At 53.3% G+C, this 27,614-nt stretch overlaps 1 protein-coding gene across 1 annotated transcript; it reads right to left on the reverse strand.

Moving 5' to 3' along the window:
- Nucleotides 1-557: 557 nt before the first annotated feature.
- On the reverse strand, nucleotides 558-27,366 carry NPTXR (neuronal pentraxin receptor). The gene is made up of 7 exons (XM_019734444.2): nucleotides 27,362-27,366; nucleotides 22,032-22,142; nucleotides 20,286-21,246; nucleotides 9,225-9,450; nucleotides 6,983-7,230; nucleotides 5,054-5,233; nucleotides 558-4,709 (listed from the first exon to the last, which is right to left on the reverse strand). Exons 1-7 carry the CDS (start codon nucleotides 27,364-27,366, stop codon nucleotides 4,485-4,487), a joined length of 1,956 nt encoding a protein of 651 aa, XP_019590003.2. The 3' UTR covers nucleotides 558-4,484.
- Between the last annotated feature and the right edge of the window lie 248 nt (nucleotides 27,367-27,614).

Consider the following 27,614-nt stretch of genomic DNA (forward strand, 5'->3'; position numbering starts at 1 on the left):
GGACTAGATGAAGGCCTCCCAGGGATGGGTGGGTGCTGGAGGGGTAGGTGGGAGATTGTCAGAGAGTCCAGTCTAGGAGCCAAGTAAGTCAGAGGTGTCTAGGTAGACCATGGGGTGGGGACAGGTTGAAATACACCACGGCCCCTTCCTCTCCTCTCCCCCATCTCCCCAGGACTCCAAGGGAGGCACCACTCCGGGGGTCCAGCCAAGTGACTCAGGCAGATTGGATCTCTGGGACCTGGTTACCAGAACTGGGGCACGAGGAGGGGATGGAGTGCTAGGAATGAGGTCAAAAGCGTTCCCAGAAGTGGGACACTTTCCACGTGACATTTGTGTTCGTTACACCTTCCTGCAGAAATCATGGGGAACGGGCTGCATGTGCACCCAGGGCTGGCAGAACCTGTCAGGTTTGGGAGACGGGCGGGGTCAGCTGACGCTATGGGGCACCAAGGTGGCACTTCCTGTCTTTGCCTGCTGCGTTGCCCCAAGTAGTGGCGTCCTTCTTGCCCGGAGCCCTCCCCTCGCTCCGGCATAGCCCCAGCCTCGCAAGAAGAGCCTCAGAGTAAACATCATGTTTATTGTGAACATTCAACTTTACAAAAACAAAAAAGTAACAAAATCCATGACATATCACACGCACACACGCACACACATACACACACACATTGCATCTCATGTCACTTTATGTACAAAATCAGGCCAGCAGGAGAGGAGGGGGTGGGGAGCCATTAGGGTGTACTCATTTCAGTGTCCAACAGCTAGACATGCTTGCTCACTGTTCAGCCTGGGCCCACAGGAGGCCTGTCTCCACCCAGCAGGGGCAGAGGTCAAGGGTCATGGGGGAGGTGGGGTTTGGGGTAGCAGGCAGCGGAGATAAAGGGGGTGGAGAAAATGATCCCATCTCTGAGAGGAGGGAGAGAGGGCCACTGCATCGTGGAGAGAGTACTGAACACAGTCAGAAAGCTGGGCTCAGGTCTCCCGGTGTCCATTGGGACCCAGCTTCTGTGGGCCCTGGTGTCCTCATCTATAAAACGAGGGCTTTGACCCCCTCTATGAGCCCTTCTGTAGAAATCTGTGGTCCGAGGTCACATACAATTATGGCAAGGTGATCTGTCCCCTTGGGGCATTGACTGGGGGCACAACATGCCACAAAGGTGGGAAAATCTGGCAGATAAGAGCTGCAAAGCACCTGGGGCAGGGCTTGGCCCAAAGCAGGAGTCTGACACGTTTCCTCCCCTCCCCGGCCTGGGGCTTTTGGGAGACACTCCACCTTCCCTTTCAGCTGTCATGGAAACTCCAGCCAGTCGAGTAGTGGGCACACTGCAGAGGGACACGTTTCCTGAAGGGACTGAGACCCCTCCCACAGCCTCACCCAAGGGACCCTTGCCCTGGAGCTGGCCCATCCCATGCCTCTGTTCCTCCACCTCAAACTCTATGGGGTGGGGAATGGGATTAGGCACATTCCTTCAGGCTAAAACACACCAGCAGCAACGATACTCAACTGGCACTTCACAGAGTGGTGGTGACTCCCCTTGGGCTGAGGGGTGGGCCCTCGATGTAACCTGTCTTGGTTTGAACTCTTGGCTCCGTCATTTGCTGGCTGATTGACACTGGGCAGGTTACTTAACCTCTCTGTTCCCCAGTTTCCTTCTGTATACGATAGGGCTAAGAATAGTCCTAGCTTATAACTGTGTTGTGAGGATAAACGAGATGGTGCCCATGGAGTACTGAGCATGGAGCCTGACACTTAAAAAGGATGTAATAAACATGGGCTCCAGCATCGTTATTAAACAAGAGCGGCTCAGGGACGCAACCCAACACCATCTCTAGATCCTCTTCCCCCGTCTTCTTGGCTGTGCCCCGGAGCAGCTGAAGATCAAAGCTGGAGTCCAAACAGCAGGCACTCAGCAAATGTATGGAGGGATGGGGACTTTGGGGTTTTCATTTTCCTGGAATGGAAATGGGGGTCCAAGCCACTCACCAGTGATCTGGACTCCGAGCCTGCACCCCAACATCTCCAATTTGTTCCTGTTCCCTCTGGAGGGCTGACCAGGGTCACTCAGCACAAAGGTCGGAAGGCTCATCATCCCCATAACATAGCAGAAAGGACTTGGGGTGATGCCTGGGTGGGCTCAGGTGATCAAATAAGCCCCCCCAGGCCTCCAAGGCCTCCACAAAAGCTGCTTCCTTAAAAAACAAAAATAGAAACCTAATAAAGCCTAGTGTCCAGTGTCCCTGAAATTTAAGTTCCAAATTCTGCCATCACCCCAGCAACAGTTATGTCACTATGAGATGCTTGACCCAGCACTTGGGCTGATGTCATTGGCTGTTACCAGGGCAACCTAGATCTCAACAGGTTCTGGCTGAAGCACGCCATCGCTCCTTCTAGGGGGATTTGGGCTGGAGGTGCTCTTGAAATGGAAACAGGGATCTGGGGGCTGGAGGCTGCATCTCAGAGAAATCTCCATGGCATGGGGCCAAACTGGGCCCAGAGCCTTCAGCTCTTGTACCAGGCCTCAGACTAAGCGATCATAGGGGGAAGAGGCAGGGAACAAAAAGGAGGGCAAAGGCACCAGAGCCCACTTTAGTCAGGTAGCCTGCAGCTGCCCAGACACCTGCGTTCCCAGCTCTCCATTCCTGCCAGAGTGCCGGGGGATCACACCTCTCAGAAGATACGGGATGCTAAGATGTGTGTTTCGTAAAGGAAGATACTCCAGTGCTCCAGGGGTCATGTTGAAGAGCAGTTTGACCTCTCAAATGTCCATCCTCTAGTGTAGGCTGGACTCAAAGACCCTCATAGGCAGGCAGTATGATGGGGAAAGAGCACTGAAGAGGGAGTCAGAGTCCTGGGTTCTATTCCTGGCTCTGCTCCATTGTTCTGTGTGATCCTGTGGAAGTCACTTGCCCTCTCTGAGCTCTTCCCTATCTGTACAAGTAAGCAGTCAGATTGGGTGCCTTTCTCAGGTTTGACATTCTTCCATTCTCTTGGGGGAGCTGGTGAAGACTCAAGCATGGGGACCAGGAAGCCACCAGCATTTGAGACTCTCTCAGACAGACAAGGGTACCAGGCTGGGGGGATCCAGAAAAGCTGATTTTTACGATCTGTGCATGAGGTTAGTCTATCTTGCCCCTTGCCCTTGCCTTTGACTCTCTGGAGCCAGCTGCTGACTTTGACTCATGCCCAGCCAGATCCCATCTGCTGCCCAGTCTCGGGACCTACCCCTGCTATGTCTCTCGGTCACCAGGAAAATTCTCAGTCTCGCCCACCTTATCCACCTGGAATCACAGACCATCTCATGTTTGGTCTGGAGAGCTCAGAAATAACCAAAGCAAAGCCTCAGCTCACAAATGAGGAAGGCCAGCCCAGAGAGGGCAGGGGTTTATAGAAGCCCTGGGCTGGCTAGGAACCGGAGGCTCCTCCACCTTACCCGGCGCTCTGCACACTACTCCCTGCTCACTCAGCTTCTTCCCTCCCTCCCTCCCTCCCTTCCCCAGAGGCTGCAGGGCCATGCAGCAGGTGTAGGTGATGTGGCTCTGCCAGAGCCTGGGTCCCCTGGGGCACAGTGCTTCTGCTCCATGCTGCTCCCAGCTCAGGCTGAAGTTGCCCAGGCCTTGTCCTGGCCACAGAGGTGACTATGCCCGAAATGGGCACAGCTGTGTGTGGGCACAAGAGGTGACGATGGCCCTTTGGCCTCCTGGGGTCTTGGTCCCTAACTCTCCAGGCCAGAGCTCGGGGAAAGGAAGGGAATGTCCTGGAAATTGAGGTGGGGCTGGGACAGGCATGAAACCAACATTCAACCCACTGCACACAAAGAAACAAGGAAAGAGGAGGAAGAGAGAGGGTGTGGGTGCGGGTGGGGTGGGGGTGGGGGGAGAGGCTCCATCAAGATCCCACTGCTCTTCACTGTCAGCTGGCGGAAAGATGGAGGAGGGGTGAGTCTGAGTCTCATGTCTCTGTCATCCCCTTCTCAGCTGGGGGGACAGCTATACAACCTGTTGTTGTCCTGAAGGGGAAGAGGCCAGGCCTGTTGCAAGGGGGCGGGGTCAGATGGCCACCCCGGCCAGAGAGATAGTGGGCCTTACCCCCAACACAACCCCGGGGGAGATGCTGTTGAGGTCAGTGGGATCAGATGTGGTTGATGGAACAGGGTGTGGTGGGGGTGAGAGATGGTGCCATTATCATGCCAGGAGGGTGGGCAGAGCCATGGACACTGCTACCCCCACGCCCTGTAAGGCTCTGGACTCACCCTAGGCTCAGCCTGTTAACTTGAGCTGCTTGTCCCCATCCAAGTGGGATCAGGGGACAGCCATGGCAGGGCAGGGCATTCTGGAGGTGTGGGTGTAGGTGGGGAAATGAGAGGCATGGCCAGGAGTGAGGCAGAAGGGGAGGCCAGTGTGTGGGGAGGCTGTGGAGGGAATGTGCCCCCCTCCTGGAAGGTCCCCAAATTGGCAGGCAAGGGAGGGGCCCCGGACGAGGTGGCCCCTCATGCCTTAGCCCTCCCCTTGCAGACATCGAAGGTGGCCTTTGTGGCACCCCCGAAGGCCTCCACCAGCTTGTCTTCCCAGGGGATGACATTGCCCAGCAGTGGCCCAGTACAGTTGGCAATGCCCAGGACCTGGGCAGGTGTCAGGGCATGGTCCCACAGGTTAAACTGGGCAATGTCACCCACGAAGGCTTGGGTAGCATCAAACCGGCCGCCCAGGGTGTCCTGGACCGAGAGAGAGGAGAGAGACATAGAGTAAGGGAGCAGAAAAGACAGGCAGGCAGACACAGAGAGTCAGGCCCCTGTCCCAGCTGAAGCCCTGCCCCCATGGTTCCAGCCCCGCCCCTAAGGCTCTAGCCCCGCCCTTAAGGTTCTAGCCCTCCCCTAGCAGGTCTCTGCTCTCTCTAGGTATCAATCTGCTAGATTATCTAGCTGCAGTAAACCTGGGTCAGACTGAGTGATCACTGCTGTGCTTTCAGGGTCCCTCCACCTAAACCCTCCTCCTCAGGGGCCCTGGTAGGTGGAACATCTACTTGCACCTCAAGCCCCAACATCACCCTGAGCCTTACCTGCTCTTGGCCCAGAATAAGGATCCCATGAGGCTTGATGGGGTGCCAGGCAGCCAGGTTCTCACCGGAGCCCTGCAGCTCCCCGTCCTGGTAGGCAGACCACTGGCCATCCCTTGTGGTCCAGGCAATGCAGATGTGGTGCCAGCCGTTGTCCTTCAGGCTCAGGGGCAACTGGGCCACCTAGACACAGGTCCCCCATCCCCAGGTCAGAGGTCACAAGGCTCAAGGGTGGAGCAGTGGGGTAGGGGACCAGGATACCTGTGTCCTTCCTTCTAGGGAACGACTCAAGGCTTGACCATCCCCTTCCTCCCAGCCCAGCATCTTTCCCACCACTCTTTCCTCTTTCCCATGACCCTAACCAGGCAGCTTCACTCAGATCACAGGGACTAGTTAATGTTGGTGTTCAGTTGTTTCCAGGTAGTTTATTCACTCTCTAACAGGCCTGTACGGTCATGTGGGGTGGGAGCCACATCTCTGGGCCTACCTTCCCCTGAATGCCTCACACAGTGCCTGGCACACAGCTGGGCACAGAAGTATGGTGGTGGCAGAACAAGCCTTGGATTCAGACTCTGGGCACTGGCATCCAGTCCTGGCTCTGCCAGCCAACCCCCTGTGGCACCCTGGGGAAGCTGTCCTTTCCTCCCTGGCCTTGGTTTCCTCATCTGTAAAGTGGGAGGTCAGGAAGGGATGGCATATTAATACGCAGCCACCTCTGCCTACCCCACCCAAGGCAGACATGGCCAATCAATCACAAGCCTAGACTCAACCTCAGAATCTTTCTCATTGCAGTGCTCTCGGAAGCCACTGCTGATTGATTAGCATTGGCCTGTGAAATGAAAGGTACTTGCTGCCTATGGATTTGGGGCTCCCAAAGGACTCTTTCATCTTCTATGTTCTCTGAGATCACCATTTAATGCAACATTCTCTGAGGCCTACTTGGTGCCAGGCCTTGTTCTGGACACTGGGGATATGAGTCTGGTCCCAGCTGTAAATGAGCTGAGTCTGCACAGGAAGGAAGGACTTCAGGGACAATACTACAAGACAAAATAGCACAGGGGCCATTTGGCAGGTTCAGAAGTGATAAAGGCCCAGAGGAAAAGGGGGATGTGGGAACAGAAGACATGGAGTCTAAACACATCTGGAAAGACAATGGACTCTGACCATTCCACTACAAGGAAACCACGTGGAGGGTACAGCAGGAGCAAAGACTTAGAGGTTGGAATAACAGGGGAACTGTGAGCAGCCTGTAAGGTTGGCGCTCAAGAGGACTCCAGAGGTTCTGGGAATACGGTTGCTCTGTGCCCTGTCCAGGGTGCTGAATTTCTTCCACTAGGAACTGAGTGCTGAACTTGGGCCGAGCCAACGATGGCAGCCAGGGGGTGTATGAAGGGAACTGGGTAGCAGGATCTAGATGTAACCCAGCTTCCCAGGTCTTCTTAGGACTTATAAGGCCACAGAGACATTCACTGCCCCCTAGGTCCATCTCCTTTCTCCTCCTTCAGGACACCCACAAAAGGTCCCTCCTGCTGAGCAGGGTTCTGGTGGCTTCTGGGAGGGGCCGCTCCTTAGGAAAGTCTTTGAACCTCTCTCTACATCCAGGAGAATGAGCAGGGCCCCCGGGGCAGACACTTCCAGCCCTTCTCTTCGAGCTGGATCACTGGGGAAATCACAGAATCTCTGCGAGCCTCACATGCCTCGCCTGTAAATGGAAACACCACACTTACAGCCTCTCCTGGACACGAGCCTCTCCAGCCAGGCCCAGGTCTGGCTTGTCTTTGGATTCCCAGAACCCAGCCTGGCACGCAGCAGGCATGGCATGCATACCGAATACACTGAAAGGACCCACATGGGTGGAGCCCAGCGCCATGCAATGCTCCCGGAAGGGTGACCCCTGCCCCCATGCCTCCCGCTCTGCCCACCCCCACTGACCTTGTCATTGATCAGCAGCTCCATGGGGTCATGGCCCGCCTCCAGCAGCACAATCTCGTTGGCCTGTCCCGGCACTGAGTAGGAGAAGGGGGTGCCCTGGCCAGTGCCACCTGACCTGGACCGCAGCCACACGCAGACGGTAAAGGCGTAGAGCTCAGGAAGCGCCTTCCGCACACGGGCGTACATGTAGTTGTTACGGATGGGGATGCTGATCTTGAAGGCATCAGGGGGGCTGTAGGCCGAGGACCCTGAGGGGGGTGGGCAAGGCAGACATGGTGGGGGTGGACACTGACGAGGGTGAGGAGGGCAGGGCACCCTCCAGACTGAGGGCTACTAGTCCCTGAGCACCTGCTATGTGCCGGGTGCCTTCATGGCCTTCTCTACTCTGCCTCTCTGTTGAGGGCTGTGGTTTAGAGCCCAAAGGCTCTGGACTTGAGACGTCCTGAGTTCAAATCCTGTCACCACTATTTCCCAGTCATGTGACTTCTGACAAGTTCATCTTACCCTCTCTGGGCCTCAGTTTCCTCAGTAAAATGAGGTAACAATATTTTCTCCCTGCAAAGGTTGCGTGGGACAAATTATGTAAATGACCTGGCTCATAGTAAATGCTCAACAAATGTTAGCTATTGTTATCATCATGTTTAGGGTTTTTTGCCTATTTATTTAACAAGCGCCACACAGTGCTTTCGATGTGTTAGGCACTGTTCTAAGTGCTTTTACATACATTGCTCCATTCAATTTGGTAACAAACCTATGAGGTATGTACACTATTATAATCCTCATTTTACAGATAACATTAAGAGAGATTAAGTAATCTTCTCAAGGCCACACAGCTAGTAAGTGGCAGAGCTTGGATTTGAACACGACAATCATAGGACTCCCTGTCTTCCAAGGTGTTTCCGGCTCAGAGCTTTGTGGACTCTGAGTATGTCTTGAATAGCAGAGGGCTCTCTGCAGGGGGTAGATTGGAGAGTCACTGCCTCCGACAGTAGGGGATAACACTTACCATGCCTGCCTCTAGGGTAACTGGGAGCCCCTATCCCCCAGCTGGTGGTTGAGGGCTGGGGGTAGGTTTGGGCCAGGAATGGTGGACCCAGGGTCCCTAGATCTGGTTAGGGCTTGGGGTGAAAGCTGATGTGATGCATCATGGAAAGAGAGGAAGGGGCTCAGTGACTGCCTCTTCAAGCCCATTCCATAGATAAGACGGGACACAACTTGCCCACAGGCATACAGACATCCAGCCTTGTTGCCTGCCTCCCTCTCTGCCCTGCAGCCCCTTGAGGGGGCATTTCCACCAATCCCTCAGGAGGTGCAGTGTAGAGGGACCAGTGGCAGGACTGAGTAGGAATGTGCTTACTTTTCTTGTCCCTGTGCTCCAGCCAGGGTGCTGGCCCTGGAACCGACCAGGTCATGCCTCCCCTTCAGCTGTGTCCCTGCTATGGCCCTTCCACTCCAGAATTTACTCTCTACCTCTGCTTTCAAGGACTAACTTGAGGCCCACTTCCTCCAGGAAGCCTCCTGGATTTCCTTCTCCAGAACTCCAGTCTTGAATCTAAGCCAACCCCACCTAATTACTCATGGTTTTCCCTGGTATCCCCAACTTGTCCACAAGCCTCTTAAAGGTGTTCTTCACAAGGTTTCAAAGATGAGAGGTCCCTCAGAGCTCATGAGCCCTAAATCCCCATTTTTCAGATGAGGAAAATGAGACCTGGGAAAAGGAAGCAAATTTTCAGTGTCACAGAGTAAGTCAATGACAGCTGGGGAGCCAGGAGCTAGGTCTCCTGATGCTCATACATGTACACTGTCCTTTATGTCATGTTTTTCTGACCTTCTGCAGTGCCAAGCCCAGGTGTTAAACAAATGACAAAATTCGGATCCACTACTTACTGGCTGTGTGACCTTGCGTAAGTCACTTGACCTCTCTGAGCTTCAGTTTCATCATCTGTGAAATGGGGATAATAACAATACCATCCTTGTGTGGTTTGTTAAGATTAAACCAGCTGACGTGTCAACTACTTGGCCCACTCCCAGAATATAATCAGTGCCAGAAAATACTGCTAATACTAATAATGAAAACCACCAATTAGTCTCTCCCTCATGTGTTTCGCAGCCTCCTCCCCTCTGTTCTAGCTATAGCCTCTGGAGGGCATGAACATGTTTTTCCAGTGAATCAGCCACCCTCAGGACCCATCTGAGGACCAAGGCCTCGCCTGCTATGCCCTCTGCGGGGCCCAGGACCCACCATGCTCCAGTTCAGCTACACGGTCCTGCAGGGCGTCCAGCTCCTTCTCCACCTCCTGCCGCTGCCGGTGGCTGTTGTGACTCAGGGCCACACGCTCCTTCTCCAGCGCCAGCACCTTGGCCAGCAGCTGCCCCTCCAACTCATCCATCTTGGAGTGCAGGGCGGTGGGCACCGCAGGTGCGGGGGCAGGGGCAGCTGAGAAGTTCACTCGAGCTGGAATCTCCTGCTGCTCACAATGCAGAGAAAGGGGCATGTGAGGTCACACAGAGGGAGGATGGAAAGAGACACGGGGCTCAGAGACACCCCACCACCTGAATGACTCCAGGTGAGCCTCAGTTTCCCCGTATGCAAAATGGGGCTGGCAATACCAGCTTCAGGCAACAAATGTGTCTAGCAGTACATGGTTAATTAAAATCACAGAGTCAGACAGCCCAGGGTTCAAATCCAGCTCAAGAACCAACCTGCTGTGTGACCCTGAGCAAATGCCTTTACCTCTCTGAACCCCTGGTTCCTCACATGCAACATGGGACAGCGGTACCTATTTAGAAGATTTGTGGGGATGATTAAGTGGTAAGGGCCAATGAACAGAGCCTGTTTATTGGAATTACTGTCTAGAGCAAGTATTTCAGGGTGGTCTCTGATACCCCAATCTTGCCCAGGATGAAGACAAAATGTTTAGAGCTGCCCTTTTCTAAGTACCTGGTAGGCAGGAGAATTGGGGCAGAAGCCAGGGGGCCTCTCCTTCCCCCTCTCCTGCTGGAGGAAGCCCATTCTAAGGGGAGGAAGACGGGGGAGGTTACAAGTCCCGACCCTGGGAAGGGGCAGTTTCTGGCAGACATGTCAGGAGAACATCAGTAGGAAATTAATAATTCAATGAGCTGCTAGGAGTCAAATGAGACCTTCCGTGTCCCCCGCGCTTCTTCTTTCCCCAGGGGCCCGGCAGTTCCTGCTCAGCCTGCCCTGGGCCCAGCCTGCAGGCTTAGCCCCAGACCTAAGCTCATTGAATATTGATTCTTTCACTGGGCAAATAGTCAGCGAGCACCTGCTATGGGCTGGGCCCTGTGTCAGGTGCTAAAGAGACAACTGAGGGGAAAACAGAAAACCAAGGGCACAGCCTAACATTTCCTGAGTGCCCTGTGCCTTGCACAGATGGCCCAAGGCTGGGGGCAAGTACAGAAAACCCCTCCTCAGCCTCACCGGCCCAGCCCTGGCCTTGCTGGTCAATTGCTGGGTGATACTGGGCAGGCCCCTTAACCTCTCTGAACCTGTTTTCTAGCCATGTGATGAGGGGATAAATGTGTCCCCTGCCTCAAAGTGCTGGGAGGTGGAGAGGGTCGTATAGGCAGAGGGTCAGTGCCACACTCAGTGCCTGAGAGAAGGGAGCTGCCACCATGGACAGTGATATGATCTCGAGCTGAGGTGTTAGAGAGTGGGGGCAGGTGGGCTAACCACAAAGGGTCTCCTCAGCCCTAGCACCACCGTTTTCCTCAGTTTCCCTCCTTTCACTGTGCCAAGTTTGGCATGAGGGGCACACATCTGAATGAGACGGTGTGCCAGCCCCATCCTTGGCACTTTACACATATTTACTCATGAATCCTCACACCCACTCATTTGGGTTGGTACTCTTAGTGTCCCCATTTCACAGATGGGGAAAGTGAGGCAGAAGTCCTTTTGAATTTTCTATAACAATGAGGGTAGGCAAAGCTGGCACCTCTGGAGCCAAAGCCTTCTCTCTCTGTCAAAGCGTCCTCCTCCCCCAGAAGGAGAAAGGCCTGCCAGGAAGGAACAAAACGTAGAATGCTATTTACACAGACACTGTTTTGAGGAGAAACCGCGCAAACTGAGGGAGGTGGGAACACAAGCTGTTCTTTGGTCAGACCCACTAGCTCCACCACCAATAGGAAGGCCAGGGAGGAGGTGGGCTCACCTAATCGTGTGTGGCCCCCACCCCACCCCAGTGTCTGAATCAGAAGAACATGACTGCCCCTCTCTCTCACTTTCCCATCTGCTTCAGGCGCAGGCTGTGCTGTGTGGGCTCCCAGCCTGATGCCAAGTGGTGGGGGACAGGATGATGCCATCACCCCCACTCAGGTCCAATGAGGCAGGAAACAGGGGCTGGGAACCCCAGTTTGTCATGCAGGGAATCCAGGGTAGGGTTTGGTGTAAGTATATGGGGCCTCAAGCCAGAGCCCAGGGTTCTAGACCAGCTCAGCGCCAATATGCTGGGCTCATTAGCTCTCAGTAATAAGGATGCTAACAGTGGCAGCTGTCCTTATTGTCACACACTGCGTGCCAGGTTCTGCTCTAAGGAAGCACTGTGCAAACATGTCACAGCTCCTCTCAACAACCTGGAAGGTAAGGAGGCCCACTTTACAGATGAGGGAACTGAGGCTCAGAGAGGCGAAGTCACCTGCCTATGATCACACAGCTGCAAAGTGGCAAAGCCAGGACCCTAGTTCAGGCCCTGCTGATTCCAAAAACTGCTCCCATTCTTCTGTCCTACCCTGATAGTCTGGACCTGTTTGTTGGTCCATCAAGGGGGCAGAGTGCTGGCTGCCCTGCCTGCCTGGAGGGCCAGCGAAGAGGTTCTAGGGCCATCAGAAGTCTGGGAGGGTTTGGCAGGCTGTGTCAGACTGTGGCTTGGGGCATCTCACAGAGTGCCCGGATAGAAGGGACCTGCCTACGCAGTGTGGCTCAGAGGCTGGGAGGACTGGGGGAGACCCAACCACCTTGTCCCCAAGTGGGGACTGCTCCTTGCCTTTGGAGAGCAGAGGGAAGTCCTGGCTTTACGGTCAGGGTCCCACCCTCTGCACAACTCACTCCTGCCCAGGAGAGCAGGGGGCCCCATCCCAGGGGCAGCAGAACAGTGTGGAAAGAAGGCTTGGCAGCAGTGCTGTGGGTCAGGTGGCCTCACCTCCCCCCATCCGGTCATCCCTCAAGTCCTGTGTGAGTCTGCCTGGGCCCACACCTGGCTCCACCAGCCCAGTGCCCTTGTTATGTAAAGCAGCTGTGCCTCAGTTTCCCTATCAGCTAGAAGGATACAATAATAACATTTCATAGCATTGTAGTGAGAATTAAATGAATTAATAGATATAATGCCCTGTGAGTAGAATTGGCACAGGAAGCGCTATGTGTCAGTAATTACTATTGTTACTAATACTACTTAAATATCTCTTGAAGGGGCCAACCGTTTTCCACCTCCAACCATCAATCTTTTTGTTTACTCATTATATTGAGAAAAAAAAGCAAGTTACAGAAGAACAGTTAGATTCCATTTAAATAAAGTGGCAAAGATTCAAAACTAAATCACCTATTTGCAAAAGCATGAAGAAATGCATGGAGAGAGAACTACAAATGCAGGACAGTGGTGACCCTCTCCTGGGGGTGGGCGGTTTGGGCCTGGGCGTGGGGAGGCTCTGAGGGGCAGTGGCTAGTTGCGAACGTTCTGGTTCTTGAGCCTGGGTGGGGATCTGGATGGTATTCTGCATACATTTGCGCATGTCGGAGATTCTTCACAATGATTTTCTTTAAAAAATGGGGGGAAATCCCAGAGCAGAGTCTCTGAGGGTAGAATCTAACCCTGGATCTTAGCTGTAGCCTCTCTCAGCCTCTTTGCCTCTCGCTCGTCCAGCCCACAGTCACCTGGGCTTCTACTCTGACCCTTCTCCATACAGCAGCCGGAGGCAGCCACCTAACTGCACACCCAGCCTGGCTGTTTAAAATCCTTCAGTAGTCCCCTCCCCCGACAGATAAAAGCCCCTGCCCCTCTGATCTCAGTCCCCACTACCCACCCTGCAGGCTACACTTCACTCCCACAGAAAGTCCCTGGCTGCCCCCAGCTCCCGCTCACCCTAGGGCTTCCGCACGTGCTATTCCTTCTGCCAAGAACGCTCTTCCTGCCCCTACCCCAACTTCTCTGGAGGGACTGCAGCGTACTCGTTCCCTCATTCATTCACTCACTCGTTCCTTCATCCGTCATGTGCTATGGCAACACAATGCTGTGGGTACAGGCACAACTCTCACATCTAACAGACCTGTGTCAGTTCCAGGCTCCCCACTACTAGACCTGTGGCCCTGGGCAAGCTGCTCAACTCCTGTGACCCTCAGTTTCCTCAACTGAGGAATGTGGGGATAACAACACAACAGCATCTATGTTTTGGGATATAAGTAATGACCAAATGGAAGAACATATGTAAAGTCAGGCATATAATAAGTGGCTGATAAATGGTCATAACCATTCTTCTTCTTATTATTATTTTTCACTATTGCCAGGCAGGAGAGCATAGTGAGCAGTAACCGTGCGAGTGGGGCCCTGGAGCAAGACTGCCTTCCTTGACTGAAATCCCAGCTGAGTGACTGGAGCAAGCCTCTTAATCTCTCTGAGCCTCCATTTCCCCATCTGAGAAATGGGGATGGTAATAGTCCCATGGTTCCGGTGGGACTAAATTTTAAGGCCCGGAGAACAGGCTGGCACAGAGCACTCAGTCCTGCTTCCTCTTACAAGTGCCAGGTGGCAGGGGCCAGGGTGACTCCGGGAAGACCTCTCAGAGGGGCTGTCCTGCAGGGTCCCCGCCTTCCTCTCCAGGAATGTCCCAGTGGCTCTGTCTCCACCTAACCCAGCTAGGAAGGGTCAGGAGTGCGAGAGGCAGAGCTAGAATGATCTTTGGTCCTGGTCCCCGGTGCCAATTTGGAGCTGTAATGAAAAGACAAATGGGCCTCTGTGTGCCAGGATGCCAAGTTAGGGTGTGTGGTGAGGGCAAGGAGGACATGAGAAGGGGAGAAGTCTCTTTGAAGTTCTGTCCCATACATCCTCCCAGGCTCTGAGGCCCCAGAGTTAGTGCTAGGATACCCCCAACTCCAAACTCCCTTGCTTCTTCCTTCAAGTACTCCCGGTCAGGCTGCTGTGTTGAGAAGGCCGCAGAATTCCCTCTCGGGTCTGCCTGCCAATACATCTTCTGGGCCCTGGCCAAAAATCTGCAGCAAAGACTGAGGCCCCACCCTTAGTCCATTTTAATAGAAAATCCTGGCTGTCAGCTTCTGCTGTGCTGTGTGGCCTTGAGCAAGTCACTCAGCCTCTCTGAGCCTCAGCTTCCCCTGAGTCAAATGAGGGGTGTGTGGGGGCACAGAAGTGCTTCCACTTTGGGTTGGTTGCCGCCATTGTCCGGAGTTCAATGGGGATCACGTGCTCACGTTTGTCCTGGGGATATTGCACCGCCTTCGCACTCAGAGAAGAGCGCTGACCCGAGCTCCTTCTACCTCACAAAATGGCCAGTAAACACAGAAAAGGTGCTCAACATTATGAATCATCAGAGAAATACAAACGAAAACCATAATGAGTGCACACTGCACACCCACCAGAACAGGGAGGGTTTTTAAAATGACCATATCCAGGTTGGCAAGATTCACAAGCGGGGAGGTGTGTGAGCGCTCACTGCCACTTTGCAAGAGTGCTTGGCGGTGCCTCCTAACGCTAAATCGAGCCTCTCCCGGGACCCAGGCATCCCACTCCTGGGGATGGAGCCAGGAGAAACGAGGGCTTACAGCCACCGAAAGATACCACAAGGGTATTCATGGCAGCTTTCTTTGTAATGACTCCAAACCAGAAACAACCCAACGTCCATCCATAGAAGAATGGGTAAATCAAGGCAGGTACGCATATATCCATATGTGGACACACTACACAGCACTGAAAACGAAACCACGGACACACACACTATGATCGAATGCCAGATGTGTTAAACGAAAATACCACACACAAAGGGGTACAGCTGTCTGAACCCATCTGAATTCAGTCACGGGCAAAACAGATCTGTGGTGACAGGAACCAGAATAGCGGCACCTTTGGGGAAGTTTGGACTTTGGGGGGTCACAGAGGAGCCTTCTGGGGCACTGGAAATGTTCTGGTTCTTGATCTGGGGGGTGTTTCATGGGTGTCTCCATACATAAATTTTCATAAAGCCGTGCACTTAAGATTTGTGTCTTTTATAAGTAAGATGTGTGAGCTCTTACATATTTTGAATAGATATACCTGAAAAAAAAAAAAGTCCCACAGGGAAGGCTCTGCCTTCCACCCACACAGCTCCTGCCATGCTTGGAACAGCAGGTCTCGTGTCCTGAGTGAAGGCCTGCCAGGGATGCAAGATGTCAAGGGCACAGGATGACAGAGCAAGAGGGGTCCTCTGGGCCTCCTGCCCACCCTTCCCATTTGACAGATGGGAAAACTGAGGATCAGTGAGAAGAAATTTTCTGAGGTCACAGTGAGCAGGTGGCAGAGTTGGAGCTTAAAACACCAGGTTTCACGAAGGTGCCACACTGAGTAGGGGTTAAGGGCTCCCCGGTGTGGATGCGCCACCTAGAGATGAGGGGAGGCCAGTCACAGAAAGAGGGGCTATGGGGGTCTGCACGTGGCCGAAGGACACTGAGGTTCCACGTGCTCAAACAAAAGGCCAATGGGCAGAACCTCTCTTGTTGCACTCTGCTGGCCCCCTTCACAGCCAAAGAGGCAGGGTCCAGAGAACCAGCCCCAACAGAGCAGAAGCTTCCAGAATAGGCAGCAATGTAAGAGAAAAGTAAAAGCAACCTATAGAGTTTAGAAAAGGCACCAACAGATTCTCTAAGCCACTGTTTATCTGCAGACTTTCCTAAGAAACTTGAGGGCTGGGAGCAGGTGGATTGGAGGCTGGGGAGCTGCTCATATATATAACCCACTCCCATTTCCTAACCAGTAAGCATCTGCCCAAGAACTCAGAATTTAGAGACCAAAGGGCCTAGACCAAACCTAGCCCATCTTTCCACCCATTTTACAGATAAGAACACTGAGGCCCAAAGAGAAAGTGATTAGCCTAAAGTTGCAAGCAAGAAGAATTCAACTTTATGCCACACAGCCTTCCTATTGCAGAGAATATTTAGAGCTAGAAGGTGTTTAGGGAATATCTGGCTCACTGCACCATTTTATAGAGGGAAAACCAAAGCAGGGGTGGGGGGGTTGCCTGGCTCTTGTTCCTCCAGACTCTCTGAGCCTCCACTTCCATATCTGTAAGATGGGAGCGTATAAGCCTACTTCATAGGGCTGAAGACTGAATAAGCTAATACGTATGTAGTAAGTGCCTAATAAATGTTACTTCTTATTATTTATTGTTATTGGTGAAGCTCCCATGTGATTATCTTGCCAGCCAGCAGGACGAGCCTTTGAGGACTGGCCCTTATCACTCTTGCTCTGCATGTTCTGAAGCAGAAATGGTCCAGGGCACTATCCAGCAAGAGGCACTGCCCTCACCTGTCTTTCTCACTTTCCTGAAGGTAGCTGAGTTCTGACCCCTCCAGACGGATCTAGAGTTAATGATAAAGAACATGAGCTCTGGAGCCAGACACTGACAATCCAGGGTCAAATCCAGGCACTACTGCCATGTGACCTTGGGCCAGTATCTTAATCTCTCTGAAGCTTGGTTTACTTATCTGTAAAAAGGGGATAGGACGGTACCTTCCTCATAGAGCTTTTGTGAGGATCAAATGAGACAATGCACAGAACCTGACAAGGTAAGTGCTCAGTAAGTGTGAGCTATCACTGTTTTGAAGTCCAGGGTCTTCTGTGACCATCGTCAGGGTGTTCCTTAACATGGCTCCCACTCCAGGATGGGGGAGGCCACCAGCTTGCCAGGCAAGGTGAAGAATGTGGCTTATGTCAAAGAATTACTGCCTACCTCAATCTTGAAGTTTCATTTTACGCATAAATTAGTGCAAAAATGGAACACTGGAACATGCGTACATGGCCAGTTGCCATACAAATGGTCCAACCCTTCTGGAAAGTGGTTGCTGGCCACAGCCATAGAAGTCAATATCCTCTGACCCAGTAACACCACTCCTGGGGATTCAGCCTAAAGAAATAATTCAACAGACTTAAAAAGCAAAAACTCAACTATCTGCATGAAATGGATCCTGCAATAAGCATCTAGAAGAAGAAGAATTAGAAACAATCTACATCTCCAGCCACAAGAGATGGTCAAGGGACTGATAGATGGTGGAGTCCGTGACGGACCCTGGGATGTCATGGCTGTCATTACATGGTAATTAACAGCAATGCTGGCAAATCTGGAACAGTGTTTACATTTGGATAAAGGACCAAAAGGGAGCTGCAAAAACAAATAAAATGGTGGAATTAAATGTGAATATTCCCCCCCCCCCAATTTTTGACTTTTTTTCAATTAACAGCAACAATAATGACAACAAAAATAAAAACAGAAAAGAAGACAATTTCTCCTAAGCCCTCAAACTTAGGTTCCACTTGAGGCCTGGGGGCAGAGGCTGGGCCAGGATGACCTTCCTTCCCTCCCTTTGATAGTTGGCCTGGTGGAATTGGGGAGGAGTGATGCAGAGATGTGCCAGGTGGGCTTGGGCAGGGATATGCTGAGGATTATGGGAGCATGGGTGGGAATAGGAAGTGAACAGAGTGTGATCAGGAGGTCCTCTGGGAGGAGGTGTCCTCAGAACACTCTTAAATGACAAGGATGAATACTCTGGGGGAAATCTAGGCAGAGGCAAGAAAGAACTGGGAGATGGGCCAGATCCAAAATGGCAGCTTGGAAGGAGGCTGATTTTCAGTGTGCCATGGCGGGAGAGAGATGAGTGGTGAGAAAGTAGACCTTAAAAATCTGGGAACATCCTTTTGAGGTTATTGGGTGAGAAGAGACGGGAGAAACTAGACAGTAGCTAACGGGTGGGTGGGGTCCAGTGAGACCAGTAGTCTGACCCCACGTTTGCTCCAGACCCCAGCTCCGCCCACAGAGCCCAAAAAGACTGGCTCTGGCTGCTGCCAGGCTCAGAACGCAGACCTGTTGGGCGGGCAGCCCCTGCCTTTCTCCATTCTGCTGCACTCAGAAAGCAGGAGGGGTGTGTGTAGGGAAGCCAGGACTCCCCGAACCTGGGAGGAGGACGTGGTGCCAAATCCCAGCCAGCAGGATACCCCCAACCTCAGCAGGCTAAGTGGAGGGGAGCCCACCCTGCCAAATGCACAGGTGCTGGGGAAATAGGTCCAGGAGAAGCCACATTGCCAGCCCCAGACATGGGAAGCACCACGGGTGCCATCTGGGTGTGGGGGCAGGAGCTAGGGCAGGCAAGAGGAAGTCTTTTGAAAACCAAATCTTCTTCTTCTTTTTTTTTTTACATTAATAAAGTCTATTTTCTACAAGGAGGGTTTGTTCCTATTTTTATTTTTTGGCTATTTAAAACATTAGTAATGTTATAGCTTAAGGATAAAAATAGCAATCACTCTGATTGAGCATACCTCTGCCAGACATTGTTCTGGGTCCTTCACAAAAATTAACTCACTTGATCCTCCCAACACCCCAATGAGGTACCCTGTTTCCCCGAAAATAAGACCTAGCCAGACAATCAGCTCTAATGCATCTTTTGGAGCAAAAATTAATATAAGACTCACTCTTATTTTACTATAAGACCCAATCTCATATAATGTAATATAAGACTGTGTCTTATATTAATTTTTGCTCCAAAAGATGCATTAGAGCTGATTGTCTGGCTCGGTCTTATTTTCGGGGAAACATAGAAGGTGCTATTATTGTCCCCATTTTGCAGGTGAGAAAACTGAGATGGCCCTTCACTGCTGACTTTCAGCATTTCCCTCATTATTATTATTTCCTGCTCTTGGCTCTCATCCTAGAAATCCCCAGAGCTGGAGTGGGAAAAGGGGAATACTGGCCTGGGAGACAAAACTCGGGCTTTCCTCTTGACTCTGTCGCTCACCTTGGCAGGTGTCTGAGACCCAGTGTCTGTGACAGCTGCCTGGCTGTGCTCTGACGCGCTGTGAGGCGGGTGCTGACACCAGCACAGACTTTTAGGGGGCCACTGGACCATGGCATGGCCAGCCTTCCACACACAGGCATCACCTGTGCTGCTAGGCCAGCGATTTAACTGAGAGAGCCACAGGGAGGGGGGATTCCCTACATTGCTTTCCTTCCAGCCTCTCTCCTCCCTCTGCTTGCCAGGTGCTCTGGGTTTGGGAGGGGGTATAAAGGGGCAGCTGGTGCTTTGGCCCCTCTCTCTCCCCTCCTTCCATAGATTCAATTTTGTTGCTAATACCCTTCCCCGCACTCTGGAAATTGTAAATGGCTGGAGGTGGTCAGTGTCTCCCGAATGTCTGTCCTGCCTCGTCTGTCCAGCTTCCTCTTCTGAGGGCCCCAAATAGGTTCTCACAGGGAGGTAGGGGTCTGGTGGCTTCAAAGGAGAAATGACTGGCCCAGGATTACAAGACTGCCCAGTGCAGACACCCCGTCAGACCTCTTGTCTGACCCCAAGCCCGAACCAGGATGTCTGAAAAGGGTGAGTGTTAAAGGAGGAACCCGGATGGGGTTCTATTCTCCTCAGTCCCCACCCCAGAGCTATGGGCTTCCAGGTACCGCGGCCAGGCCAGCACCGTCTGGGCTCCTGCCCTCATGTCCTGGTCCGATCCCAGGTGGGGGATACGGGAGTGGGAGGAGCTGAGAGGCACTCGTGTTTGGCTTGTGGGACACCGTTCCCCACTCTTCGGCAGGAGAGAGCTACCTAGAGTCTCTGGACAGCACATCTTATGTCCTGACCACAGGGAGTGAATGCTGCTGCTGGTTTGGGGGTGTCTGGAAGAAGGAAATGAAACGGACATTTAACGAGGTCCTAGTACGTGCCAAGCATTTTCACACACCTACATTTTTGATCAATCCTCTACAAGTGGACACTGTTATACCCACTTTACAGACGCCGAAACTGAGGCTTACAGAGACGCCTGGGGGGAAATGGATAGGGAGCGAGCCTTTCTGGCGAGCTTCCTGTGCCTCAGTCCCAGTGTCAGCCTCTGGCCCGCCTGCCCTGCCGGAATCCTCCCTTCTCGCCTGTGAGAAAGGAACCACCATTCGCTTTACACGGATGGCAGATCCGAGGCTTAATGACCCGCCATCCCGCCCCCCGCCCGGTCCCTCAGCGCGGCGGTGCCGGTCGGATCCCGGGACGCCCTCGAGCGGCCCCTCCCACCCCAGAATAACCCCCCGACGGCGCAGCGCGGGGCGCAGCGCTCACCTCGATGCGGTCGATGCGGTCCCGGAGGGCGCGCACGGCGTCCTCCAGCTCGAGGATGAGCGCGGGCGAGTCCCACGGCCCGTCCGCCATGGTGTCGCGGCGAGGCCCGGCGTCCTGGAGGCCGCGCGGCAGGCCGCTCTCGCAGCGGCCCAGCTTGCTTGTGAGCTCGCGGATGGTGTCCTGGTCCGCGCGGATGCGCGCCTCCTGCTGCAGCGCCGTCTGGCGCAGCTGCTCCGCTGTGCTCTGCAGCAGCAGCAACTCCTCCCGCTCGCCCGGCGCCGCGTCCCCCTGCTCAACCCCCGACGGGCAGGCGGCCGCCAGCGGCGTGCACAGGAAGCGACTGAAGAGGGGCACGGGAGGCAGCGGGTGCGCGCTGGCCGCCGGCGCCCCGGGCAGTGCGGGGGGCCGGGCCGAGCCGCCCGCGCCGTGCAGCGCGCTCAGGCTGCGCTGCGGACCCTGGGACTCGGCGGCGGCGCCCGAGGCCGCCGAGGCGTTGTCGGCGCCTCCGGGCAGCGCCCGCGCCGGGCTGGCCGCCAGGGGCACGCTGGCGATGATGCATATGACGGCACCGAGGAACGCCAGCATGCCCGCGGCCAGCAGCACGGCCAGGAACTTCAGCGTGAGGCGGGCGGCGGGGGCTCCCGAGGCCCCCAGAAGGCGCAGCGGCGGGGTTGGGGCGCGCGGCCCGGGAACGCGGTGCCGAACGAAGCCGAACCCGGAGGAGCCGGAGCTAGAGCCGGAGCTGTTGCCGCGGCCGCTGCTGCCGCCGCTCTGAGCCCGGGCGGCTAGAGGAGGAGAAGGCAGCCGGCGGGCGGGCGGGGAGGGGGAGCGGACGCGGCGGCCCCGCCCCGCCGGCTCCCCCGGGGCCGGCTCTCGATCAGCCCCGCACCCGTTCTGTGCCGGGCGTGAAGGTGGGGGCTCCGCCGGGGATGCGGCAAGGGGCGGAGGGCGGCGCCGAGAGCTTTATCCTGCCGCTGTCACAGCGCAGAGTGGAGACCCGATGGTCGCGTGGACTCTTGGGCGACCCCCCAACACCACCCTCCAGTGCTCTAGACCCCTCCCCGAACCGGTAATGCCAACGGCTACCTTGCGGGGAGCTTTCCCCTGTATCACGCTCTGTGCTGAGCGAGTTACAAGCCGGGTCCCAATTAAGCCTCACCGTGGACATGCTCACAATATAAATGAGGAAACTGAGGCCCACTGAAGTCAGGTCGCTGTCCAAGGTCACACAGCTAGTATGCTTTGGAGCAGCACTTGGGCTCAGGCACACCTGACTGGACGCAGACTATAGGATGGAGTTGGGGTGGGCATGGGGAGAGGAAGAAAAAAGGCCGGTGTTGGAGGCAGGGGACTGGAGATTTTGACACAACCTCTATTTATATATACAATGGCCACCAACCTGTCACTTCCCACTCCCAACCTCCTGAAGGAGAAGAGTTCACTCCCCTCCACCCCCACCAAGAAAAAAACATCTTTCTGTGATCTCCAAGAGTAGCAGAGGTTCCTCCTCTGACTCTTTGGGGGCACAGACCACCAAGAGAGAAGACCCCTCTCCCAGCTGCAGTCTACATCAGGATGGCAAGCCCTGGTGTCCATGTGGACCGCGCCCTGGAAGGAACGAGCAGGAATGGGAGTGGGATTGGTGTGGGGGTGGGGGAGGAGCCTTTTACTTTCTCCTGTCAAACCTGTCTATATATATTTTGTTGCAAATTAACTTTGCAATTAACAACAACAACAGAAGCCTACCATCCTTCACAATCCAGTTCCAGTTCCAGTTTTCCACAATGCATTTTCTGACCGAAGTGGGTTCCCAGGGCTGGAAGGGTGCTCAGAATGCTGTGATGTTCTCGCTGCAGCCTGGGATAGAGGAGAGGGGTTTTGGCTCATGGGAGTCACCAGCCAAGGCCACACCCAGGTCTGTCTCCCTTCCAAGCCCACATTCTTGACTTGCAGGGAGGCTCAGACTGGGGCTCTGGACCCCCATGGCTACCATGTAGGCTCTGCACAGCGCTGGTGGTGGGGAGAGACCAGAATACTGCTCAGGAGGCAAGAGCCCTGGAGGGCCCTGCTTGGCCATTGGGAACCTGCCCAGGGGCCCCTAGGCACATACCACACACCCGATCCCCAGCCCCAGGATGATGCCTGCCCTGCTTACCCAATCTCTGGGAGTCAGGATCCTCTGAATTGTAAAGCAGGAGCGGAGCAAATGCAAGCTCTACACCATGAACACCTGAGCCGGATGTGCATGGATGGGAGTTAGTACCCCTTAGAGCTGTGACCTGGAACCCCCTCCAGGCAGCACAGCTTGGAGGAAGCATCTGCAGACGGAGAGGTCGGCCAGGCTCTCTGAAGGTGAAGGCAGGGAGAAGGGGGCCGCAAGGTCCTGAGGGTGCATGGGGCATCGGGAATCCTGGTGCATTCACGTGTGTTCTGTGAAGAAAGAAACATACACGTAACATCCTGAGGAGAAACTGTCCTAGAAAATCTGGGGAAGGACAGGGGAAGCCAAGACAGGGGATTGCTGCCAAGAGCTGCAGAGCCACTGTGGCTTGGGCATCAAATGGTGCCACCTTTATATGAGCTGCCCTCTGAGAGTTGGGGACACTTGGATAAGTGGGTCCAGAGGCGGGAGTTGAATCTTGTTTAAACTGGTCTGTTTATCTGCTAAGAAGACTTTTTAAAACCTGTATTATGAGCAGGTCACTCTCCTGCTTATAAACACATTGGTAGCTCCCCATCTACTATAGAATAAAATCCAATCTCCTTAAGAGGCAGTATCGCTTAAGGGCATGGATTTTAGAGCCACGAGGCCTAGTTCTAAACCTGCCTCTACCTGTTACCAGTTGTGTGACCTCGTTTTCAAGGAGGGTAAAGTCTCAGGCCTTTCACAGTTGTTGATACCCTCTCTGTGCCTCAGTTTTCCAATCTATAAAATGGGGGAATAATAGGAGTATGTGGAAAGCCTCAACAAATGTTGGGTCTTATTATATCAGCTGCTCTTGGTGTGTAAGATTGTTAGTAATTTCAACACTGCTCACCCTTCCATCCTCACCTCCTATCCCTCACCACCTGGAGCAACATCAAACTGCACAATTCCCCAAATACACTGGTATGTCTCCTCTCTCTGCTTCATTCATGCTGTCCCCTACCTGGAATGCCACGCCCTCCTTCCTTGATTCATCTCATCCCCAGCAGCCAGCAGGGGGCCCTGCCCTGGTAGCTACTGCGTGAATATCTGCAGAACTAGTTCCCTCACAGGCAACATTGGCTTTTGCTGGGGGTGGGGGGGGGGGGGGAGGCTAGGACAGGGAGGTCCTGAAACCCATCTCTCTGAGGCCCTTTAATCCACAGAATCCCTCAAGAGATGGTCAGAAAAGGATTCTCAGGGGGACTTCCTATGGTGGCAATAGTCTCATAATTTCCCTCTAAATTTTCATGACTCCTAGGTTTTTTATTTCTTCACTTTCATTCCATTCTTCGGGTAAGGGACTTCTGCCCTACATGAACAAATATAGTCATTCATTCAAAATATATCTTGTGAGACCAGGCACTGGGGAGAATTGGAAACAAGACAAGCTCACGCTTTATATTGTAATGGGGAGACAGGCAGTAAACAAATGAATAATTACACAAACAAGTCAATTTATAATAGTAATGAGAACTACAAAGAAAACTGAAAGAGTAATGTGACAGAAAATTACAGGAGGTGTGTGATGGGCATGAATTATAAGGTTGTCAGAAAAGGCTTGCATCTGAGCTGAGACCTAAATGACCTGAGAAACCAGCCGTGCAGATATTTGGGGAAAGACTGAGTGTTCTAGGCAAGTGGGGAACAGCAAGTTTCCCAAGTTCTGGGGAAAAGCGAGTGCAAAGGCCCTGAAGCAGAAACAAACTCGGTATGTTTCAGACCAGAAAGAAGGCTAATAGGGCTGAAGCAGAATGGACGCCGGAGAGGAAAGCAGGGTGAGGTCATGTGGGCTTACAGCCTATGGGAAAGAAATGGGCTTGATTCTAAGGCCAGCTGGAGGGCTTTAAGCAGGGAAGTGGCATCATGTGGTTTGTGTTTGTAAAAGGTCCCTCTGGTGGTTGCATGGAGACTGGGCCTTAAAGGGAGAGGAGAGGAAGCAGCGAGACAAGCTAGGGGCCATCAACTCTCCAGGTGAGAGGAATAGAGGTTTAGAAGTTGTGATGATGGAGAGAATTGGATGCACTGTGAGTTGATTTTAGAGATCGAGTTAGTCATTTGGGTTCTCCAGGAAGCAGACACTGAGATAAGGTTAGGCATACAAGTGGTTGATTGGGGCTAAGGCCTATGAAAGATAAAAAGGGACGAGGAAGAACTGAGCAGGGAGAGCTTCAGACCTCAATCCAGACCTGACAAAGTCTTGGCTGACCTAACAGGGAGCTCTGGGGCCATGACTGTCTATTAGGGAAGTTTTGCCCTGGGCAGAAATGTCCAGTCCCTAGTACCTTTTTATGCTCAGTCATTAGCTGGGAGCTGGAAGCTGCCCCAGAAGAGGGTGGCCTTAGCACAAAAGCTGGGGTGATGTCCACACAGACACCTGCACCCAGAAGTTTATAGTAGCTGTATTCATACTTGTCAAAACTTGGAAGCAACGAAGATGCCCTTCAGTGGGTGATGGATAAATACACTGTGGTTCATCCAGACAACGGAATATTATTCAATATGAGAAAGAAATAAGCTATCAAACCATGCAAAGACATGAAGGAAACTTAAATGCACATTATTAAGGGGAAGAAGACAGTCTGAAAAGGCTACGTCCTGTATGGTCCCAACTATATGACATTCTGAAAAAGGCAAAACTATAGAGACAGTTAAAAGATCAGTGTTTGCCAGGGGTTAAAGGGAGGGAAGGAGAAATAGGAGCACAGGGGAGTTTTCAAGCTGTGAAACTATTCTCTCAGACACCAGCATGGTGGATACACATCATTACACCTCTACCCAAACCTACCGAAGGTACAACCCCAAAAGTGAAGCCCAGTGGAAACTATGGACTTTGGATGATAATGAAATGTCCGTGGAGGTTGACCCATTGTGATAAATGGACCACTCTGGTGAGGGACGCGGATCATACGTGTAGGGATGGGGGTCTCTGGGAAATGTCTGTACCTTCTGCTCAGCATTGTTGTAAACCTAAAGCTGTTCTGAAAACAAACAAACAAAAGCTGGGATGGATCCTAAAGGGTGTCTGCTAACAGCACCGCACACAGTCAAGCGGCAAGTTCATTCTGGAAAGGAAGTGGAAAGTGTCCCTCCACGGCTGCCACAGTCCGCCCCTTGCACGGTAAAGATCCGCTTCTCCACACACACAGTCAGGGAGCAGCTCCTCCAGCGTTCTCCTGGGCCTCTCTTCCTGAGGGGACATTTAGAAGTGGGGTTGGTAGGATGAACCACAGCCCCCATCACCGCGGTTGGTCTCAGGGCCCCAAGAGGTATTCACTATCTCTCCCCTTCACTGCCCATTCTAATTCCCCTTACTCTCCGTTATTACCTCTGTTGAGAAAGAGGGGAAGAATATTCTTTCTTCTCCCTAACCTAGAAACGTCCACGGTACAACATATCTGCTCAATAAGTGAGATACATTGTTAAAAAGGTGGGGGAAGGGAGGAAGTAGAACTGGGTAAGGAAAACCTTCAGACTGTAATAAAGTCATTTCTAAAAGAACGGGAGAATGATGCTAGTTAGGTGACTCGTGGCCTCTGCCACAGGCACGTGCCAGAGCTAGACTCTGAACTCAGGGTTTAGGGGACCACTTCAATCCATGTGGAGTCCTGCATCCTGGCAAGTCTCAGTCCTGGGCAGATCAGGCCAATTAGTCAACCAACTATCTCTAAATTGTACCCCTTCAGTGCTGGTACATAATCGGGCAACACATGACTCTCTCTCTTTCTGCCTCCTCAGCCTGTGCTTTCCTCTGCTACAGCATCTCCCACTTTACCTGTGTCCTGCAGACTGTGAGCTCCTCGGTGGCAGGGACCAGCTGCGTCATCTTTACCTCTGTGTCTCCAGGGCCAGCATTTGTAGATACTCAAACTCCCAGCAAATGAAGACAAGCCCTCTTGGGGTGTGCTGTGAGCTAAAGGGTGACCTTTCCCCAGGGTGGGGGAAGTGAAGGTTGGGGACAAAGAGGGCTGCCTGTGTCCATCCTGGATGTATCCATCCTGAGGGTCCACTCTCCACCCAGGGATGGATTGTCCCAGGACCAGAGCTGCCTCAGTCACCTCTGTAAAACAGAGCCATGGTCCTTACCTCCTAGGACTGAAATGAGAATCAGATAAGACCAGATGAGCTGTCATAGAAACACCTCCCAGGGCCTCATGCTACTTTGTATTCACAGGGCATGGCACAGTGCCTAGCATTAGTAGGTGCCCAATACATGCCACCCCCTTCCTTAGTTATTATATTAGCCAACTAGCTAGTTAGCATGCTATTGTTAAGATGTATTCGGTGCTCAGTACATGTTAATTTCCTTTTTTACGTCTTTACCTTGATTCTGCAGGTGCCTGTGGTACCTTTCTCCATAATTGCACTGTCCTTTTGCAGGCCCTTCCCACCCCATTTCTGAGCAGAGCTGGGGGATCATCCAGACCGAGGCTTCTATATGTTTTCAATCAACACACCGCAGTCTGGGGCCTTCCAAGGGGAAGCCGGTCTCACGTAGGGCCCAGAAATATTGGCCTATTAGCAGTGGATGCCAGGATTCGGAGCCCAACCAGAGGGGAGGGGCTGAAGCCAGGAAAGGGAGTGCTTTCCTCTCTGGGGAAGCCCAGAGATTTCCATCCAGGGTTTCTGCTTCCCTGGGAGCAGCAAAAGGAGCCAACCCAGCTCACAGGCTCGGGAAGGAAGCAAGGACATCTGTTCCCAGCTCAGGAGGGGCTGAGAACCAAGGAGGAAACGAATGTCCTCCTTGCAGGGGGCCTGGGAGTTGGCTGCAACGTGTGTGCCTGAGTTCAGGCCCAGCCAAGAAAGACCAGAAAGAGTGGCCGCCTAATAAGGCTCCGTCCCCTTTCTGAGGCTGTCAGGGCTGGGCCGTGGGGTGCTCTCACTCTCTCACGTCATCGCAACGGGTGGTTGTCCGTTCCTCCTCTCCACGCTTTTTTTCTGCCAGCTCCTCCCCTGTGGCAGCCCTGGAGCCCCATGTTATCATCCTCCCCATTTCACAGGAAGGAAATAGAAACTCAGAGAGGTGCTGTAATTTGCCCAGGTCCCCTGGTCAGTGGGTGTACACCGGGGATTTGAATCTGGAAGTTTTCACATTCCACCTCGCCCTTCTCCCGCTCTCAGAGTGGCTCACACCCTGCCTGATG

This window comes from Rhinolophus sinicus, linkage group LG02, assembly GCF_036562045.2.
Source record: "Rhinolophus sinicus isolate RSC01 linkage group LG02, ASM3656204v1, whole genome shotgun sequence".
Classification (NCBI taxonomy): domain Eukaryota; kingdom Metazoa; phylum Chordata; class Mammalia; order Chiroptera; family Rhinolophidae; genus Rhinolophus; species Rhinolophus sinicus.

Excerpts from the sequence above, each read along its gene's own strand:
- NPTXR (XM_019734444.2), bottom strand. Across the intron at positions 7,231-9,224 it reads TGTAGCTGAACTGGAGCATG|GGTCCTCGGCCTACAGCCCC; the intron begins GTGGGTCCTGGG and ends CACCCCCCTCAG. Across the intron at positions 5,234-6,982 it reads AGCTGCTGATCAATGACAAG|GTGGCCCAGTTGCCCCTGAG; the intron begins GTCAGTGGGGGT and ends ACCTGTGTCTAG.